Below are 19,531 nucleotides of genomic sequence, written 5' to 3' on the forward strand. Positions count from 1 at the left end.
TCAATCTGTTTTTATGGTCTTCACGTCAACCAAACTGCGTCACTAACCACTTCGAACTTATTGGTAAACGTGTTCTGATCCTAAACCTTTCCTTCAGTACCTATCTAATCATTATTTCGCTGTCAGTGTCCATAATTTTCTCACAGCGTCGCGTTCAATCTGTTCTTATGGTCTTCACGTCAACCAAACTGCGTCGCTAACCACTTCGAACCTATTGGTAAACGTGTTCTGATCCTAAACCGTTCCCTCTCACTCTCCCGTCCTCGCGTGTGGGTTGTTTACTCACCGCAGTCAGCATCGTGTTCACTCTCTCCCTGGGACTTTTAACACCACCCCACGTCGCGTCCTTAACCACACTGGAAGCCACGCGTGTTCCCCCTGCGTTATATACCCTCGGCTCCTACTCACAAAAAGAAAACGAGACGAAAAAGACCAGCGACCACCCTCATCACCTTGCTGTCGGCGCTCAGGTACACACATTTGACAAGACTTTCGTGGGAGTTGTGGGCATTTCCAAGGGTAGTTTTATGGCCCTGGTGGTAGTTTGATCATTCTTTTGTGCCATGAATGTAAGCAAACACTCATTAGACCTCGACTGATCTCCCTTTCGGCCTTTGGAAATTGTTGATGCGGGAGCCGAAAGCGTCTGACGATACCGACCCTGTTTTTGTTTTTTGGGGTTTTTTTTACGCTCGTCTCCTCCTGTCTCTCTCTCCTCTCCTTTTCGGGTCTCGTTTCCGCTTCCTGGTAATGACATTGAAGCCTAGAAAGGAAGGAAGGAAGGATTGGCACCGTATCTACACCTACGCCTTGCCCTATGCGCTGCGCCGGTGACATTCAATGGAGGAAGAAGAGGAGAGGAAAATGACAAGTTGGGAAAGTAGGAAGCTGCTGGTGGTGGTGGTGGTGATGATGATGGTGGTGGTGATGATGGTGGTGGTGATGATGGTGGTGGTGGTGGTATGCTGTGGAACTTTTTTTTTTTTTGTCCTTTTTTTTGTCCCCTTCATTTCCTCGTTCGCCTCTTAGTTGCTGTTGCTGTTGCTGTTGCTGTAGTTTCTTCATTATAACGGTGCCAGATTGATTGATTGATTGATAGTTTATTATTGCAGGGAAACAACAAAGGAGAAGGGAGGAACATGCCATCCCAACCCCCAGGCAGTACAGAGTGTCATGATACAACGTACTAGTAATACATGCCCCAAAACTGTCTCCTAGGCCCCAATAACGAGACCCATTCATAGTTATCGTTAAGAGAGTTAGATCCTGACGTCTCTTAGCAATAGTTAGGCGTCAGAAGCCGAGGACGATAACCTGGCCCAAAACACTCCTGGGCCCCAATAGCGAGACCCATTCATAGTTATCGTTAAGGGAGTTAGATCCTGATGTCTCTCGGCGATAGTTAGGCGTCAGAAGCCGAGGACGATAACCTGGCCCAAAACACTCCTGGGCCCCAATAGCGAGACCCATTCATAGTTATCGTTAAGGGAGTTAGATCCTGATGTCTCTTAGCAATAGTTAGGCGTCAGAAGCCGAGGACGATAACCTGGCCCAAAACTCTCCTGGACCCCCTAACGAGACTCATTCATAGTTATCGTTAAGAGAGTTAGATCCTGATGTCTCTCGGCAATAGTTAGGAGTCAGGAACAGGTAAGTAATATGCGCTGAGTACGATAACCTGGCAACGGAGACTCACTCACTCCTTTCACTTCATTCAATCTTTTCTCTTTTCTTTTTCCATTTTCTCGTTCATCTTCTTCCTCCGTCCTTTTGCCTCTCTTAACGGTGCTTCACTATCTCCCTCTTCCTTTTCCTTCTATTGTTGCTCCTTCTCCTTCTTCTCGTCCTCCTTTCTCCTTTCTCCTTCGCCTGTTTTTCCTACTTTCCTTTTTTCCTTCTTCCCTTCTCTCGTCCTTGTTCTCCTTCCCGCTTTCCCTCATTTTCCTCCTTTCGTTTCCCTTCTTCCACGTCTCTTTCCTATTCCTTTCTCATTTCTTCATCTTCTTATTACTGTTATCATTATTATTATTATTTCATCTATCCATTTCCTTCCTATTTTCTCCTCCCCTCTTTTATCATCGCCCATCTCCTTCTTTTCCTCCTCCTCTTTACCTCCATCCTTCTCCTCCTCCTCCTCTTCCTACCACGCCCCATGCCCCCCCCCCTCCCATGCCACACGCCAAATACCCACCTTCCTCCCCTCCTCCTCCTCCTCCTCCTCCTCCTCCTCTTTCTCTTCCCTCTCCGTTCAAGGTCAGGACGTTCTAGAAAGCATACCACAAGAGGCCGGAAGTGATGACAAGGCACATACTTACGCACGAACATACATACATACATACACACATACATACATACATACATACATACAGAAAGAAAGAAAGAAAGAAAGAAAGAAAGAGAAAAAGATAGATAGAGAGAAAGAAAGAAAGACAGAAAGAAAGAAAGAAAGAAAGAAAGAGAGAAAGAAAGAAAGAAAGAGAAAGAGATAGATAGAGAGAAAGACAGACATTGAAATTTATTAGGAAGTCATAAAAAAAAATAAAAAGCGGGAAATATTTGCTTACGTCTTCCCTCCTCCTCCTCCTCCTCCTCCTCCTCTTCCCCTCCTCCTTGGCGGATCCACACTTCCTTCCACTGACAGGATTGAATTCCCTCCCTTCTTTCCCCTCCACATTACCGGATTCTCTCTCTCTCTCTCTCTCTCTCTCTCTCTCTCTCTCTCTCTCTCTCTCTCTCTCTCTCTCTCTCTCTCTCTCTCAACGGCAACAACAAAAACAACAACGAAATAAACAAAAGGCCAAATATAAGAGGAGGAGGAGGAGGAGGAGGGAAGGAGAAAAGGGAGGAAGAAGATTAGAAGGAAAAAAAGAGGAGGAGGAGGAGAAGAATGAGAATGAATAAGAGAAGAAGAAAAGGAAAGAAGGAAGGAGGAGGAGGAGGAGGAGGAAGAGGAGGAGGAGGAGGAGGGTGTGATTGCGCCGTGGGAGGATCGGAGCTCAAGGTTGTGTTGTTGTTGTTGTCGTTGTTGTTGTTGATGATGATTGAGATGAGACTCTTAATGTGTTTGTATCGGCAGTAGTAGTAGTAGTAGTAGTATAACATAGTATAAAGTTCAATAAAGTCTAAAGTAATAGATATAAAATAATCTAAATAAACAAGGTATAACACAGTATCAATAAATATAACAAAATATAGACAAACATTTTATTATTAATCTTAAAAACAAACTTCAAATCCTTTCAGTACGAGAGAGATGGCGATGATGGTGATGGTGACAGTGGTCGTGATGGTGTAGGGACGTAAGGAGACAGATGATAAGAATGGTTCCGACAGGTAAATGCTATAGGCAGTTAAGAGGAGAGAGAACATGCGCTTACGTGAGACTCATTGTAGCCAGTCAGAAATATAATATAGTTTGGTTATTGGGGACAGACGTTGCCCGGATTTTCATAGAGTGTTTTGTGATGCTTGTGATAGTTTTGCATGACTTCTGGACCATAAACGGGGAAAAAAACTATGAAACCCGGTTAAGCCTCTCTGTAACCTTGGCAAGTAGTCGTAGTTGAAGAATATGGAACAATTCGTGCGTATTATAAGACATTTCGCAGCCCAAGAACACATATTTGACAAGGCTTTCGTAGGAGTTGTGGGCATTTCCAGGAGCAGTTTTATGACCCTGGTGTTAGTTTGACCCTTCTTCTGTACCGTGAACCTAAGGAAACACTCATTAGAACCCGACTGACCCCTTCCTTAACCTTTAGAAATTGTGTATGTGAGAAGCGAAAGTTTCTTATAATACCGACCTAAAAAAAATGTTTAGTAATACGGCCGTGGACGATATTAGAAGACTTTCGCTTCTTACATCAGCTGTTTCTAAAGGCCAAAGAGGAGATCAATCGGGTTCTGATGAGTGTTTCTTTAGGTTCACGGTACAGAGGAAGGGTTAGACTACCACCAGGATCATAAAACTACTGGAAATGCCCCAAACTCCTACGAAAGCCTTGTCAAATATGTGTTCTTGGGCGGCGAAATGTTTAGTAATACGCCCCAGAAAGTAGGAAGAAAAAAAGGGTTGTTAAAGGCGTAGGGAAAAAAAAGGGAAAAACGGCAAAGAAGAAAGAATAGTGATGAAAGGAAACAGGAGAAAGGAAAGAGGAAGATTACATAGGGAAGAAAAAGGAGAAGTAAGCGATGTAAGTAGTTAGAAGCTTAGGGACAGAAGGAAGGAATGAATGACAAGAAGAGAAAGGAGGAAAGAGAGAGAGGAGATCAGGGAGATGGGAGGACGCGGCTGGGAGGGAGGAAGGACTTGGAGAACTCGAAGAAGGAGAGTTTCCCGTCCTGGTTCTCATCGTGGTGGTGGAGAAGGAAGTCCACCGTGTTCTCCACCTCCACCAACGGCCGCCTCACACCCAAGCCTGCCTCCACACACACACACACACACACACACACACACACACACACACACACACACAGAGGTAGGGAAGGGAAGGAAAATACATAATAGGTTAGTAAAGAGATTAATAACTAGCGATTGTAAACTATAATTGATGTATATTAATTCGACTTTATATTCAGAGAGAGAAGGAGAGAGAGAGAGGGGGGGGGAGAGGGGGAGGGAGGGTTGGGAAGGACGTGAAGGGGGGTTTGAGAGAAGAAAGGGGGTCGAGAAGGGAGTTTGGGGGGAAGGAAAAGGGATTGAGAGAGAGGGAGGGAGGGAGAGTGAGAGAATTGAGGAAGCTGAATAGGGGGATTTGAGAGAAGAAAGGGGGTTGAGAAGGGAGTTTGGGGGGGAGGAAAAGGGATTGAGAGAGAGGGAGGGAGGGGAAGAGAGATAATTGAGGAAGTTGAAAAGGGGAATGGAAATAAGTGAGAGGGGGATGAAAAGGGAGTCGGGGGGACGTGAAGGGGGGTTTGAGGGATGAAAAGGGATCGAGATAAGGGAAGGGAGTTTAAGGGGAAGGAAAAGGAATTGAAAAAGATAGAGAAAGAGAGGGAGAGAGGGGTAGCGGAGGGGCAGGGAGGGGTCCTATACCTCCCGTAAAAGCCTGCAGGAGCTCCGTGCCGTCCAAGTATTCGTCGTCATCAAAGTCGTGGGAAATGAAGGCGAGGAAATCCTTCTCCCCCGCGGATGCCATCTCAAGGTCACCGATATCCTTCATCCTCGAGTGCCGGCTCAGAATCCTACGCAAGGGAAGTGAGAGGCGATCAGAGGGGGTTCAAGTGGGAGGAAAAGGGATTGAGACATGTGAAGGGGATCAGAGGGATGTTCAAGGGGGAGGAAAATGGATTGAAGGGCATCAGAGGGGGTTCAAGGGGGAGAAAAGGGGATTGAGACATGTGAAGGGGATCAGGGGAGGTTAGGGGCGAAGAAAAGGGTATTGGGATATTGTAAGAGGCGGAGAAAAGGAGTTTGAGGGGTAGGAAAAGGGACTGAGACATGTGAAGGGGATCAGAAGGGGTTCAAGGAGAAAGAAAAGGGATTGAGATACATGGGAGTTGGAGAAAGGGGTTTTGGGGGGAGAAAAAGGGTGTTGAGATGCGTTTGATGAGGGTAAAAGAGGATTAGAGAGAAGAATATGGGATTGAAATGTGTAAGATAGGGGTAAAAGGGGTTTGGAGGAGGATGGAAAGGGGTTGAGATACGAGAATTGAGGATAAAGAGGGTTGAAGAGGATGGAAAGGGATGAGATGTGTCAGGCGCAAAAAAAGAAGGTTTGGGGGAAGTTAAAAGGATTGAGATAAAAAAGTATAAATGTAAAGAGCAGGGAAGACGTGTTTGGGGTAGATGACTAGGGGTGAGAAATAGCTTGTTCAGGTGACTTTTAAACAGGTAATAGATTTAGTGACACAACGAGGAAGAGGATCTAGGCGTAAGGAAGCGCCCGCCCGTTCAAGGAAGTAAAACCCGATTTATTATTACACAACTTCGGAAATCAAATCAAGGTCAAAGAAGGTCAATTTAAGATGCCAACGCCCGCGGATATATAAGAGGACTTGATAATAAACAACATAATAGAGAGAGTAAAATGTCAGGAAGTGAAAATAGAGATGATAAACAAAAGACGAGAGAAAGAAACAAAAGCTATCGTATGAGGATCTCGAATATTCACTTCCTTAATGTACGATAATATACGATACGAAAAAGATAAATAATCGACATAATAAGGAGAGTAAATGTCAGGAAGTGAAAATAGAGATGATAAACAAAAGACGAGAGAAAGAAACAAAAGCTATCGTATGAGGATCTCGAATATTCACTTCCTTAATCAAATGTACGATAATATACGATACGAAAAAGATAAATAATCGACATAATAAGGAAAGTAAATGTCAGGAAGTGAAAATGAAGATGGTAAACAAAAGACGAGAAAAAAAAACAAAAGCTATCGTATGAGCGTCTCCTTACGTCCTTGAATATGCGATTAGAAACTTTTTAATAAGATACATAATAACGAAAGCGGAAATAAAATCAAGATAGTAAGATAGAATAAAGATAGTCAGGAAATAAAATAAGGATAAAAGATAGAATAAGCATAATAAGACAAGATACAGATACTAATGAAACGAAACATAGCAAGATAGAATATAGTAAGGAAATAAAATGAAGAAAGTGACGTAAAATAAAGAGATAGTAAGATAAAATAAAGATGGGAAATTAAAATAACGATAAATGAGATAAATAAAGACGGCAAGGAAGTAAAATAAAGCTAGTAAGATAAAATAAAGATAGAAAGCAAATGAAATAGGGATAATAAAATAAGATAAAGATAATAAGTAGAAAATAAAAACTTAACACCGTAACCAGAAGCCCCAAAAATAAACAAACAATAAAATAAAGATAGTAAGTAAATAAAATAAGGAGACTAAGATAAAAATAAAGATAGAAAAAATAAAAAATAAAAAAAATAACCAAAAAAAATAAAAATCTATCACCGGGGACAAAAACATCCTGAAAAATCACTCCCGGCGCGAAATCTCTCACCAGCCACTCTTGTTCTTTTCCTGCGCGTCCTGTTTTTGTGGGTCTTGTACATCCTGGTCCTCGGTGTGGCCTTGTTCGTCCTGCGCTGCGATAATCACCCACAGGACCCACAGAACACACAGCCACAGCAATAGGGAAGGTGTCGGGTTCATTCTGGGTTCTGTGGATGCTGTGGGAGATTGTGATGTTGGTGATTTTGTTTGTGTTTACCTGTTTGTTGATGTAATTATAGGGGTGGGAAGGGAGGGTTACCTGGTATAGTGTGTGTTTTCGTATGGGTAATGATCTCTCTCTCTCTCTCTCTCTCTCTCTCTCTCTCTCTCTCTCTCTCTTTATATGTTCTATCCACTTCCGTTCTCCTCATTCCTCCCATTTCTTCCTCCTCTTCCTCACCCTCATCCTCTTTCTAATTTCCTTCTCCTCCTCCTCTTTCCCATTAATCTTGTCAATATATACGTACATGAAGATCAGTTTTAGCGGTTTCAATCCTCTCTTACCCTCTTAAGCCTGTTCCGGAGCCTCATTTGTTTCGTTTATTGCTTCGTTGCCTGTTTCGTTTCATGCTATCTCTTATCAGCGTCCTCATACCACTGCCGCGGTCATTCTTTCACTGTCTGTCTCCTCTCTTGCTAAATGAACTTGTTCTTGTAGCCTATTGGTCCGTTTTTTGATGAATATCCTCACTCACTTGCTTGTCAACTTAATCTTTTTTTTTTTTACATCAAAGGATACGGCTCAAGGGCAATAAAAAGAGTACAAAAAAAGCCCGCTCTAACCTATACTATACTGCCTCCATGTTTTCAATTTATTGCTGTACTTCTTATTCTCAACTCCTTCACTATTTCATTGCCGCTCTTCTGTACTTCATCCCCAGTTTCAGTTTCTTCGGTCAGGTCTACTTCATATGCTTGACAGCCTCACTCTCTTTTTCTTTTCCATTACTTCCACTTTACGTCATCATCCGTCTCCAGTTCCTCTCATCTTCACTAACTATTTACACTCCATCCACCTCTTTTTTTATTTATCCAGTTTCTTTCCTTGATTATTTATTCTTCTTCATACCCTCAAACGCTTCACTCCTCGTTAATGTGACACTCTTAAACATTTCGGACCCCAAGCACACATATTTGACAAGGCTTTCGTGGGAGTTTTGGGCATTTCCAGGGGTAGTTTAATGGCCATGGTGGTAGTGTAACCTTTCTCCTGTGCCATGAACGTGAAGAAACACTCATGAAAACCCGATTAAGCTCCTTTTTGGCCTTTGGAAATAGTTGATGTGGGAGGGGGAAGCGTCTGAGAATATGGACCTCGCATTCAACCAATTCGCTAGGCCCCCTTTTCCATCCCATCACCTCAGTCCGCCACTCACCGCTGTCCTGTCCCTTCACCCACGCACCGCCGCCGACTCCAAGTGTTGTTCTCTCCATCACCACTCACCAGCATCATCTCCCCTCCCCCCCGCCCCCACACAGCTGTTCAACACGTGTGGGAAACAGGTGTGCCGTGCAGTTGTGCAGGAAGATGTAGATGGTGACCTGAAATACCTGACAGTATCGAGGTAAGTATGGTAAACAGTTTTGAGGTGTTGGCATGTTTATGAAATTTTAAGGGAATGTAGATGAGGTCTATCGAGGTGACTGAGTGACTTACGAAAGGACTTAGTGAGTATAAGACAAATAAATTAGAATAGATGTGTGTGTACTTGTGTGTGTATGAACTGTTATGGAAATGAGATAAGGTTTATGTGGATGATCAATAACTTAGGAAATGACTGTTAATAAGTATACTCAGAATAATGAAACTATATATAGACATTCATTGACATTTATATCAATAATTACCGAAATCTACAGTCATTACCTCTTGACAGACACACAGTTACAAAAGATGCTGACAGATACAGACAGACAGACGGACAGACACACACATAGACAGACAGAGAGACATTCAGTTGTATTCGGCTAACTGGATGAACGTGAGAGAGAGAGAGAGAGAGAGAGAGAGAGAGAGAGAGAAACGACCCATTTGTCACGGCTCGATTAAATAATGGGAGAAGTAATGTGCTTTGTGGAAGACTATTAAGTGATTATTTATTCTCTCTCTCTCTCTCTCTCTCTCTCTCTCTCTCTCTCTCTCTCTCATTTTTACATTTTCCGCCATTTATTGTTCCCTATTTTCTTTGTTTCTTGACATTTTTAATCTCCCTCTTTAGATTTCCTTTCCTCCCTCTTTCCCTTCTTTTTCTCCCTCTTACTTTCTCTCCCTCCTTTTCCTCCCTCTTGACTTTCCTTCCCTCATTCCCTTTTTCTCCCTCCCTCCCTCCCTCTCCCCCTTCTCTGTCATTCTCCCTCTCCATCACTTTCCCTCCTCCCTCTCTCCCCACCCCGGCCTCTCCCCCCCTCTCTCCCTCACTCCCTAATTCCCTTTCTGGTCTTTGGACTCAATTATCAAGTGACAACAATAACAGTCCTAACAATCCAATTCTCTCTCTCTCTCTCTCTCTCTCTCTCTCTCTCTCTCTCTCTCTCTCTCTCTCTCTCTCTCTCTCTCTCTCTCTCTCAGGCTTTAAGAAATGTTGATATACGAGTACGAGTGTTGTAAAACGATAAAAAATAATAATATACAGGCGTGTGTGTGTGTGTGTGTGTGTGTGTGTGTGTGTAACGTGACTCGTGTGTAAGGGTTTAACGTGGCACACACACAGCTGCGAGGTACACACACACACACACACACACACACAAACAACTCAGTCCGTTTTGTGTATAAAGTTGTTTCGTGCATTCCCTTACATCTATATCTACACTATATTCAGAGACATATATGCCAGTCCTCGGAGCTTTTTTTAACTTCATGATGCTATATAGCTACATGATACAGATGCGTTAATAGTTATACAATCACACTATACATTGCCTGGGGTTGGGATGGCAGGTTCCTCCCTTCTCCTTTATTGCATATACGCAACGATAAACTATCAATCAATCAATATATGGAAATCCCTGTTTTGTAGTACAGCGCCAGATATTGAAGAAGTTACCCATTCACTTCTCGGTATTACAATGTGGAGAAAATGGATTTATTTTAGGGTATACACATTTAAGGTAGATATAGAGGCGAGGGTGAGGGCTGAGGAGAGCAGAAGGAAGGGAAAACACTCAAAACAGGTGTGTGTATGTGTGTCTGAAAGCGAGAGTATACCTGAGAGAGTTTACCTGAGAAAGATCATACCTGAGTTTACCCAAGTTTACCTGAAAGTCGATAAAACAGATAAAAGAAAGGGTGAGGAGAGGAAGCTTAGGACAACAGGAGTGAATCGGCCCTGAATTAAAGCTTACCTGAAACTGAGCATACCTGAGAGTGAAAGTTTACCTGTGAGAGTTTACCTGGAAGAAAGGGGAAAGTGAGACAGCATATACAGGGACATCAGGTGAGTCTTAATTCCCTTATTCATTGTATATCTGCTATTAATGACCTCATCTTCTTTGTTCTCCTTATATAAAACAAATTAAAGGATTTACAATGTTTACTAAGAAGAATAGGGTGGAAAAAACAATAAATCACACTCAGTTATATATACATTATGTCGTATCAGTAATATAATCTACGTTTCCTTGCCTTTGTGTTACCAGTACTACACCCAAGCCGCATATGTTTTAATTGTCAAGGCAGTCTTAATTTTAGAGTAAATAATGACATGATAGAATTAATTAACTGGGCTACATGAAGAAAAGCAAGTCGTATATGTGTCCTTTTTGTGTAATAATCCTCCAAGGTTTCTTATAGTTTAATTATGAAGTAAACCTCACTTTTTAAGGTATAACTACATAGAAAAAGGGAAAATTAGGAGTAAAAATATGTACGGAAGGTCAAAAAAGGATGAAATAAATGAGAAACAAAAACATTAATATACGCGTGATTTTTCCTGCAATCGTCCACCCAAGTCTTATGGTTTGATTATGAAGTAAACCTCATTTTTAAGGTATAACTACATAGAAAAAGGGAGAATTAGGAGTAAAAATATGTACGGAAGGACAAAAAAGGATGAAATAAATGAGAAACAAAAACATTAATATACGCGTGATTTTTCCTGCAATCGTCCACCCAAGTCTTATGGTCTGATTATGAAGTAAACCTCATTTTTAAGGCATAACTACATAGAGAAAGGGAGAATTAGGAGTAAAAATATGTACGGAAGGTCAAACAAGAATGAAATAAATGAGAAACAAAAACATTAATATACGCGTGATTTTTCCTGTAATCGTCCACCCAAGTTTTATGGTCTGATTATGAAGTAAACCTCATTTTAAAAGGTACAATAGCACCAAAAACATGAAATAAAGGCTAAAATACGTAAAGATAGCCAGTACGCCCTCCGGATCTAGGGAACAGCTGTGGGTTGGTCGCTGGTCGAGGGTGGCGGCGCGCGGCGTAGGAATCCTCGGCTTCCTATTTTCCTATTTCCTCCTTTTTGAAGCATGACCTTGCCCAACGGGGACGGCAGCTCACTCATGGAGGACTCCGGAGAGGAACTAGTGAGTGGAGGGCATGACATAACTGTGGAATTAATGATAAGGAAGAAGGGAAGGATAGGATGGAAGGGACTTTTTGTGGTTTTCTTGGGTCAGGTTGAGGTCACACAAAGTCATGGAGGACTCTGGGGCGGTATGTGTGAGTGGGTGACCTATTTTACCTCTAACCTGACCTTAAAAAAAAAATCTGGCTGGGAAGGTTATAAAAGTAGGGGCCTTGTTTTCGTGGGTCAGGTTGAGGTCACACGAGGTCATGGAGGACTCTGTGGCGGTACGTGTGAGTGGGTGACCTATTTTACCTTTCTAACCTAACCTAACCTTATCTACCTCTGGCTGGGAAGGTCATAATAGTAGGGGCCTTGTTTTCTGGTTCACTTGGGTCAGGTTGAGGTCACACGAGGTCATGGAGGACTCTGTGGCGGTACGTGTGAGTGGGTGACCTATTTTACCTTTCTAACCTAACCTAACCTTATGTACCTCTGGCTGGGAAGGTCGTAATAGTAGGGACCTTGTTTTCTTGTTTTCCTCTGTGTGGGGATCAGCATGAGGTCACACAACGTCATGGATGATTCTGGAGATGAGCTAGTACGTGGGTGACCTCGTTTAACTATATTGTGAAGTTGGGAAGGTCATGCTAGAAGTGACCTCGTTTTCTGGGTCTCTTTGTGTGTTGGGGACATGGTTTGAGGTCACACGGTCATGATAGACATGACCTCGTAATCTGGTTGTCTTAGTTGGGTCGTGGTTTTAGGTCACTTACCTGTCCAACACCTCCCATATGTTCCCCACTAGGTGTTGAGCTGGTGCCCATGGTGTTCTGTTAGCCAGGGATGAGTTAGTTTAGTTCTGGTTGTGTACATTAATTTGCCTGGGGGTCACATGGTCACTTACCCATCCAATACCTCTCACTTGTTCCCCCCCAAGCCGTTAAGCTGGTGCCCCTTGTGTTCTGTTAGCCAGGGATGAGTTTGTTAAACACTGGATGTATATATGTATTGAATTGTCTGGGTCTCCACATGTTGCCGACAAGGGTCTTTTTGGGTATTACTACAGAATTGCACCCAATGCATTCCAGTGGTTTACGCCTTGTTGATTTCACAGTAAATGTGTAGTTCAGTTCTGCTGCTTGAAAATGCCATAGTATGATGTGTTTTGTTAGCTAGGGATGAGTTAGTTTAGCACTCAATGTATATATTGAATTGACCGGCTTTGGTAAACTGATTCATGGTTTACATGGTTAGAACTAAACTTAAACCTAACTGCATATAACCTATCACCACCCCACCTCATGATGACACCTTAAAAGTATGTCAAATCAAAATGGCTTATTGTGGTACAAACATTTATCTGTTGATTATCCTTCCCTCCCACAGGACGACACCTCCAGCGTTGGGAGCGGCTCCAACGCAGACAACTCCCGCAGTGGCACCCCGACCCAGCGCAGGAAGGGGAGGAAGAACCGTGGCCGCAAGAAGGTTCCGCCGCCCCTCAGGATGGGCTACAAGTTCGGGTGCTACCTGAAGGAGGACCACGGGCAGCCAATCTTCGGGGTCCAGTTCAACCAGCACCTCCGCGATGGCCAGCCGCTGGTGTTCGCCACAGCCGGCAACAATAGGGTGTCGGTGTATCAGTGTATGGAAGATGGATCGATCAAGATACTCCAGTGCTACAGCGACCCAGATGTACGAACACACATACAGTATTTTTATTTTGTTTTTGTCCCTCTTTTAATTCTTCTTCCTTTGTTGTCATTTTTTATTCTTCATCTCCATGTCTGCTCATTGAGGGGACTTTTTGGGGTCTATATCAATTATTTTTTTATATTCCTTTGATGTCCTTTCATGAATCTCAATAATAATGGTAATAAGTCTGTCTTACTGAATATAGGATAACTGATATGCTCTTTACCTCACTATCCTGATTTTTCATTCATGTATTTATCTCTTTTACTTTATATGATTACTTGAGAGGGATTTTATTGTTCCATTTTTACTTAATCAGCACCTTCATCACCTTTCTTTACATATATAATTGAGGGAGGGTCTTTACCTAATCATCACATTTTTTTACCTTACATATTCCTTTTGAATGGGATTTTATTTATTTGTTTATTCTTTTACCGTATCATCACCTGTCATCACTTTCACAGCCAGAGGAGAACTTCTACACAGTTGCCTGGAGCTACGACACAGAGACCGGGCGCCCCATCCTGGCCGCGGCGGGCTCCAGGGGTGTCATTCGTATCTTCTCCCTCGCCACCATGCAGTCCATCAAGCATTTCATTGGTGAGTGCTGCCGCCTTTTAACTTGACTGCTGTGTCGTGATTATTTAGCCTTTCCTATTTTTTATTTCTCTATTGTTTGTAGTGTTTTCATTTATTCTCTGTATCCTTCCTTACTGATGAGACTTTCTATACAATTAAATGAGGTCATTCTTTGTTGATTTATACCATAAGGTGCTGGCTATCCTGTGTTTGAAGATACCCTAAACTTAACCTAACAAAAACAAAACAGGTAATATACGTCTTGACTCAGAAATATCATATGTGCTTCCTTACTGATGAGACTTTATATACAACTAAGTGAAGTCATTCTTTGTTCATTTATACCATAAGGTGCTGGCTATCATGTGTTTGAAGATACCCTAAACTTAACCTAACATAACCCGAAACAGTTACTATAGGTCTTGACTCAGAAATTTCATATATGCTTCCTTACTAATGAGACTTTCTATACAACAAAGTGAGGTCATTCTTTGTTTATGTATACCATAAGGTGCTATCTATCATGTGTTTGAAGATACCCTAAACTTAACCTAACATAACCTAACAAAAACAAAACAGTTACTATAGGTCTTGACTCAGAAGTTTCATATATGCTTCCTTACTAATGAGACTTTTTATACAACTAAGTGAGGTCATTCTTCATTTATTTATACCATAAGGTGCTGGCTATCATGTGTTTAAAGATACCCTAAACTTAACCTAACCTAACAAAACCCGAAACAGTTACTATAGGTCTTGACTCAAAAATTTCATATATGCTTCCTTACTAATGAGACTTTCTATACAACAAAGTGAGACATTCTTTGTTTATGTATACCATAAGGTGCTGGCTATCATGTGTTTGAAGATACCCTAAACTTAACCTAACAAAACCCAAAACAGTTACTCTAGGTCTTGACTCAGAAATTTCATATATGCTTCCATACTAATGAGACTTTCTATACAACTAAGTGAGATCATTCTTTGTTGATTTATACCATAAGGTGCTGGCTACCCTGTGTTTGAAGATACCCTAACATAACCTAACAAAAACAAAACAGTTACTATAGGTCCTGACTCAGAAATTTCATATTTGCTTCCTTACTAATGAGACTTTCTATTCAACAAAGTGACGTCATTCTTTGTTGATTTATACCATACGGTGCTGGCTATCATGTGTTTGAAGATACCCTAAACTTAACCTAACATAACCTAACAAATCCCAAAACAGTTACTATAGGTCATGACTCAGAAATTTCATATGTGCTTCCATACTATTGAGACTTTCTATACAACAAAGTGACGTCATTTTTTGTTGATTTATACCTTTCGGTGCTGGCTATCATGTGTTTGAAGATACCCTAAACCTAACCTAACATAACCTAACAAAAACAAAATAGTTACTATAGGTCCTGACTCAGAAATTTCATATATGCTTTCTTACTAATGAGACTTTCTATACAACAAAGTGACATCATTCTTTGTTGATTTATACCATAAGGTGCTGGCTGTCCTGTGTTTGAAGATACCCTAAACTTAACATAACCTAACAAAAACAAAACAGTTACTATAGGTCCTGACTCAGAAATTTCATATATGCTTTCTTACTAATGAGACTTTCTATACAACAAAGTGACATCATTCTTTGTTGATTTATACCATAAGGTGCTGGCTATCATGTGTTTGAACATACCCTCAACTTAACCTTACATAACCTAACAAAACCCGAAACAGTTACTATAGGTCTTGACTCAGAAATTTCATATATGCTTCCTTACTAATGAGACTTTCTATGCAACTAATTGAGGTCATTCTTTGTTGATTTATACCATAAGGTGCTGGCAATCCTGTGTTTGAAGATACCCTTAACTTAACCTAACATAACCTAACAAAAAAAAAAGTTACTATAGGTCCAGACTCAGAAATTTCATATATGCTTCCTTACTAATGAGACTTTCTATACAACAAAGTGATGTCATTCTTTGTTTATGTATACCATAAGGTGCTATCTATCATGTGTTTGAAGATACCCTAAACTTAACCTAACATAACCTAACAAAAACAAAACAGTTACTATAGGTCCTGACTCAGAAATTTCATATATGCTTCCTTACTAATGAGACTTTCTATACAACAAAGTGAGGTCATTCTTTGTTTATGTATACTATAAGGTGCTGGCTATCATGTGTTTGAAGATACCCTAAACTTAACCTAACATAACCTAACAAAACCCGAAACAGTAACTATAGGTCTTGACTCAGAAATTTCATATATGCTTCCTTACTAATGAGACTTTCTATATAACTAATTGAGGTCATTCTTTGTTGATTTATACCACAAGGTGCTGGCAATCCTGTGTTTGAAGATACCCTAAACTTAACCTAACATAACCTAACAAAAAAAAAAGTTACTATAGGTCCAGACTCAGAAATTTCATATATGCTTCCTTACTAATGAGACTTTCTATACAACAAAGTGATGTCATTCTTTGTTTATGTATACCATAAGGTGCTATCTATCATTTGTTTGAAGATACCCTAAACTTAACCTAACATAACCTAACAAAAACAAAACAGTTACTATTGGTCCTGACTCAGAAATTTCATATATGCTTCCTTACTAATAAGACTTTCTATACAACAAAGTGAGGTCATTCTTTGTTTATGTATACTATAAGGTGCTGGCTATCATGTGTTTGAAGATACCCTAAACTTAACCTAACATAACCTAACAAAACCCGAAACAGTTACTATAGGTCTTGACTCAGAAATTTCATATATGCTTCCTTACTAATGAGACTTTCTATACAACTAATTGAGATCATTCTTTGTTGATTTATACCGCAAGGTGCTGGCAATCCTGTGTTTGAAGATACCCTAAACTTAACCTAACAAAAAACAATTGCTATAGGTCTTGACTCCGAAATTTCCTAGATGCTTCCTTACTTTTGAGACTTCCTTTACAACTAAATGAGGTCATTCTTTGTTGATTTATACCATAAGGTGCTGGCTATTACGTGTTTGAAGATACCCTAAGCTTAACCTAACAACTTTTCTGTTCCCCCATAATTTATTTTATTTTATTTATTTATTTATTTATTATTTTTTTTTTTTTACACCTTCCTATTCATTTTTCCTCCTGATTGTTAGTTGTATTTTCACTTATTTATCATCATTATTGTCCCTGTGTCTTGTCTTAAAGCTAATTATTCATTGCCATCATCATCAATCTTGAGTTGGACATTGAGAAACTGGTTACAGTGATCATTTATCGTGCCATTCTCCTTCAATATACTTCCTTTTTCTGCAGGCCATGGAAATGCTATCAATGAACTCAAGTTTCACCCAAGAGACCCCAACCTGCTCCTCTCAGTAAGCAAGGACCACGCCCTCCGCATGTGGAATATCCGCACGGACATCCTTGTGGCCACCTTTGGAGGAGTGGAGGCTCACAGGGATGAGGTGCTCAGTGCTGTAAGTGTTCCTCTGTCTCTTGGAACCTCTTGAAGGAGTGGCCTTGGCAGAAAACTCATGTTCTCCATGTTCATACTCTCCTTTTGCTACATTCATGTGCCTTGTCACCTCTCCTTCATCTGTATTTCAGTCTTTTTCCTTTTTTCTTCTTCCTTTTTTTTCAAACAAAGGAGACGGCTCAAGGGCAACAAAAAGAGTGCAGAAAAAAAAGCCCGCTACTCACCGCTCCCATAATAGACAAAAGTAAAGAGTGGCCAAAAGAGAGGTCAATTTTGGGTGGAGAGGTGTGTTGATAATTCCAAAAATTTTGCTAAAGTAGAGTAACACCAACCAGAAGGGTGTATGTGAGTGAGATAGAGGGAGGGAATGCTAGAGGATGACCTCCAGTGAAATGGAGGGATACTGTGCAAGAGTACATTAGGGAGAGGAGGGAAAGATCTTTGAGAAATTTTGAGCAGGCAAGGAGGGAGTGTCTGGATAGAGAAAGTTGGAAGCTCTTCTGCCGTGGCCATCCCCTGGTGGGAGGGAGCTCCTAGGAGCAGGCGTCGATGAAATGATGATGATGATGATGAACACCGAGTCATGCCAATCATTCACTGTCATGAAAATAACTGCTACTAATAAACCAAACCAAACCATTTCTCCAGGATATTGATGTGGAGGGGACCTGCATCGTGTCCTGTGGGATGGATCACTCACTCAAGATCTGGAAGCTGACCACGGACCTCATGCTGTCCACCATCAGTCAGTCATACACCTTCAACCCCAGTCACTCCGTTCGTCCGTTCCCCACCGTCCAACAAAACTTCCCGGACTTCTCGACGAGGGACATCCACCGCAACTATGTGGATTGTGTCCGCTGGCTGGGCCGCTTCATCCTCTCCAAGGTGAGCTGCTGTGTGTTGTCGTATGTAGCCATCTTTTTGTGTTTGTTTCTTTGTGCTTATGGTTGCCTTAAAAGTATAACCAAGTGATGTCCTTAATAGCCATAATTGATTAACAAACTTTATGTAATTTTCTCTGTGAAATACCTTACACCCACTTTTATTGTTTGCTGTTATCATATGCAGCCACCCTACCGTGTAATATGTTTTAATGTGGCTTTCTCTTAGATACTGCCTCTATATTTTCTTGTGGATCCATTCCTTATTGTCATTCTAATAAGTTGTCATTCTCCAGAGTTGTGAGAACACCATTGTGTGCTGGAAGCCTGGTCTCCTGAACCAGACGGAGCTGAAACACAACGACACCAACGTCACCATCATCCACAAGTTTGACTACAAGGAGTGTGAGATCTGGTTCATGAGGTTCTCCCTTGACTACTGGCAGAAGGTGAGAGTTATCTTCAGTGGTCCATGATATTCTTTATGGCAAAATACTTTATAATTTTTTCATAATTGGTTTTATACTTACCCTCAAGCAGTTACCTAGTTGTTGTAATCAGAAAATGGCAATATCCTGTCTTAAGTCATCTGTTAACCTTGTCCTTTTGCAGTGACCTGAACCCTCTTTCCGACCTGTTGTTCCAGTCTCATAAAAATCCTGCATTTCCAAATGTTTACATGCCCCCATCTTTGTCCGTTTGGAATAGACCAATTGTGTAACAGGCCTAGCAATATTACAGCCATTTCCCAGCCCAACCCATATATTAAAGAAACTGCAATAAGGCACCAAGAAATCACTAGTTGCTGCCCTAACTCATATTCTTTGGGCCTGGGTTCAGTTCCTGGTACTAGGGGTGTACATTAAAGAGATGAGGATTCACCACATACAAATTCCGCAGGTAATGGCTGTGGGGAACCAGCTTGGCCGGACCTACGTTTGGGACCTGGACATCGGGGACCCGTCTCAGGCCCGCTGCTCCACCCTCACCCACCCCAAGTGTGTGGCGCCCATCCGCCAGACAGCCTTCTCCCGCAACGGCAACATCCTCATCACAGTGTGTGACGACGCAACCATCTGGCGCTGGGACAGAGTGGAGCAGCAGACTCCCCAGCACCCGTCGCAGCAGCAGGCACAGCAGTAAGCAGTAAAGGCTTGTATGTAGTAGACTTTCGAAGTAAGGTTTTTAGGTTGTATTCGTCCAAACGTTGCCAAAGGTTTTCACCATGTAGGCAGTCTATGTACTAGTATTTTTTTACTCTTTTTAATAAAATAGATTTACAGGCCTGGGATCATCATTCCCAATACCTCGTGGCTGCTGATTAACCTGTTCATTGTGATTGGCACGGATTTGGCTTTCACTGGTAGCCTGGTCCCAGGTCCTTCTGTCTCTCTGTG

At 41.5% G+C, this 19,531-nt stretch overlaps 1 protein-coding gene and 1 long non-coding RNA gene across 2 annotated transcripts; one reads left to right on the forward strand and one right to left on the reverse strand.

Annotated features, from left to right (window-relative positions):
• Nucleotides 1-3,199: 3,199 nt before the first annotated feature.
• Nucleotides 3,200-8,422, reverse strand: LOC126998191 (uncharacterized). Its single transcript, XR_007752679.1, has 4 exons — nucleotides 8,355-8,422; nucleotides 6,986-7,154; nucleotides 5,036-5,184; nucleotides 3,200-4,418 (listed from the first exon to the last, which is right to left on the reverse strand). It is a non-coding gene; the product is annotated as an uncharacterized LOC126998191 (long non-coding RNA).
• A 1,607-nt stretch (nucleotides 8,423-10,029) lies between these two features.
• On the forward strand, nucleotides 10,030-19,391 carry LOC126998192 (polycomb protein EED-like). Its single transcript, XM_050859642.1, has 7 exons — nucleotides 10,030-10,149; nucleotides 12,888-13,196; nucleotides 13,664-13,799; nucleotides 17,088-17,251; nucleotides 17,899-18,138; nucleotides 18,431-18,583; nucleotides 19,035-19,391. The coding sequence occupies exons 1-7, from the start codon at nucleotides 10,045-10,047 to the stop codon at nucleotides 19,275-19,277; spliced, it is 1,350 nt and encodes a 449-aa protein (XP_050715599.1). The 5' UTR covers nucleotides 10,030-10,044; the 3' UTR covers nucleotides 19,278-19,391.
• Nucleotides 19,392-19,531: the final 140 nt, after the last annotated feature.

Source organism: Eriocheir sinensis, chromosome 13, assembly GCF_024679095.1.
Source record: "Eriocheir sinensis breed Jianghai 21 chromosome 13, ASM2467909v1, whole genome shotgun sequence".
NCBI classification, from domain to species: domain Eukaryota; kingdom Metazoa; phylum Arthropoda; class Malacostraca; order Decapoda; family Varunidae; genus Eriocheir; species Eriocheir sinensis.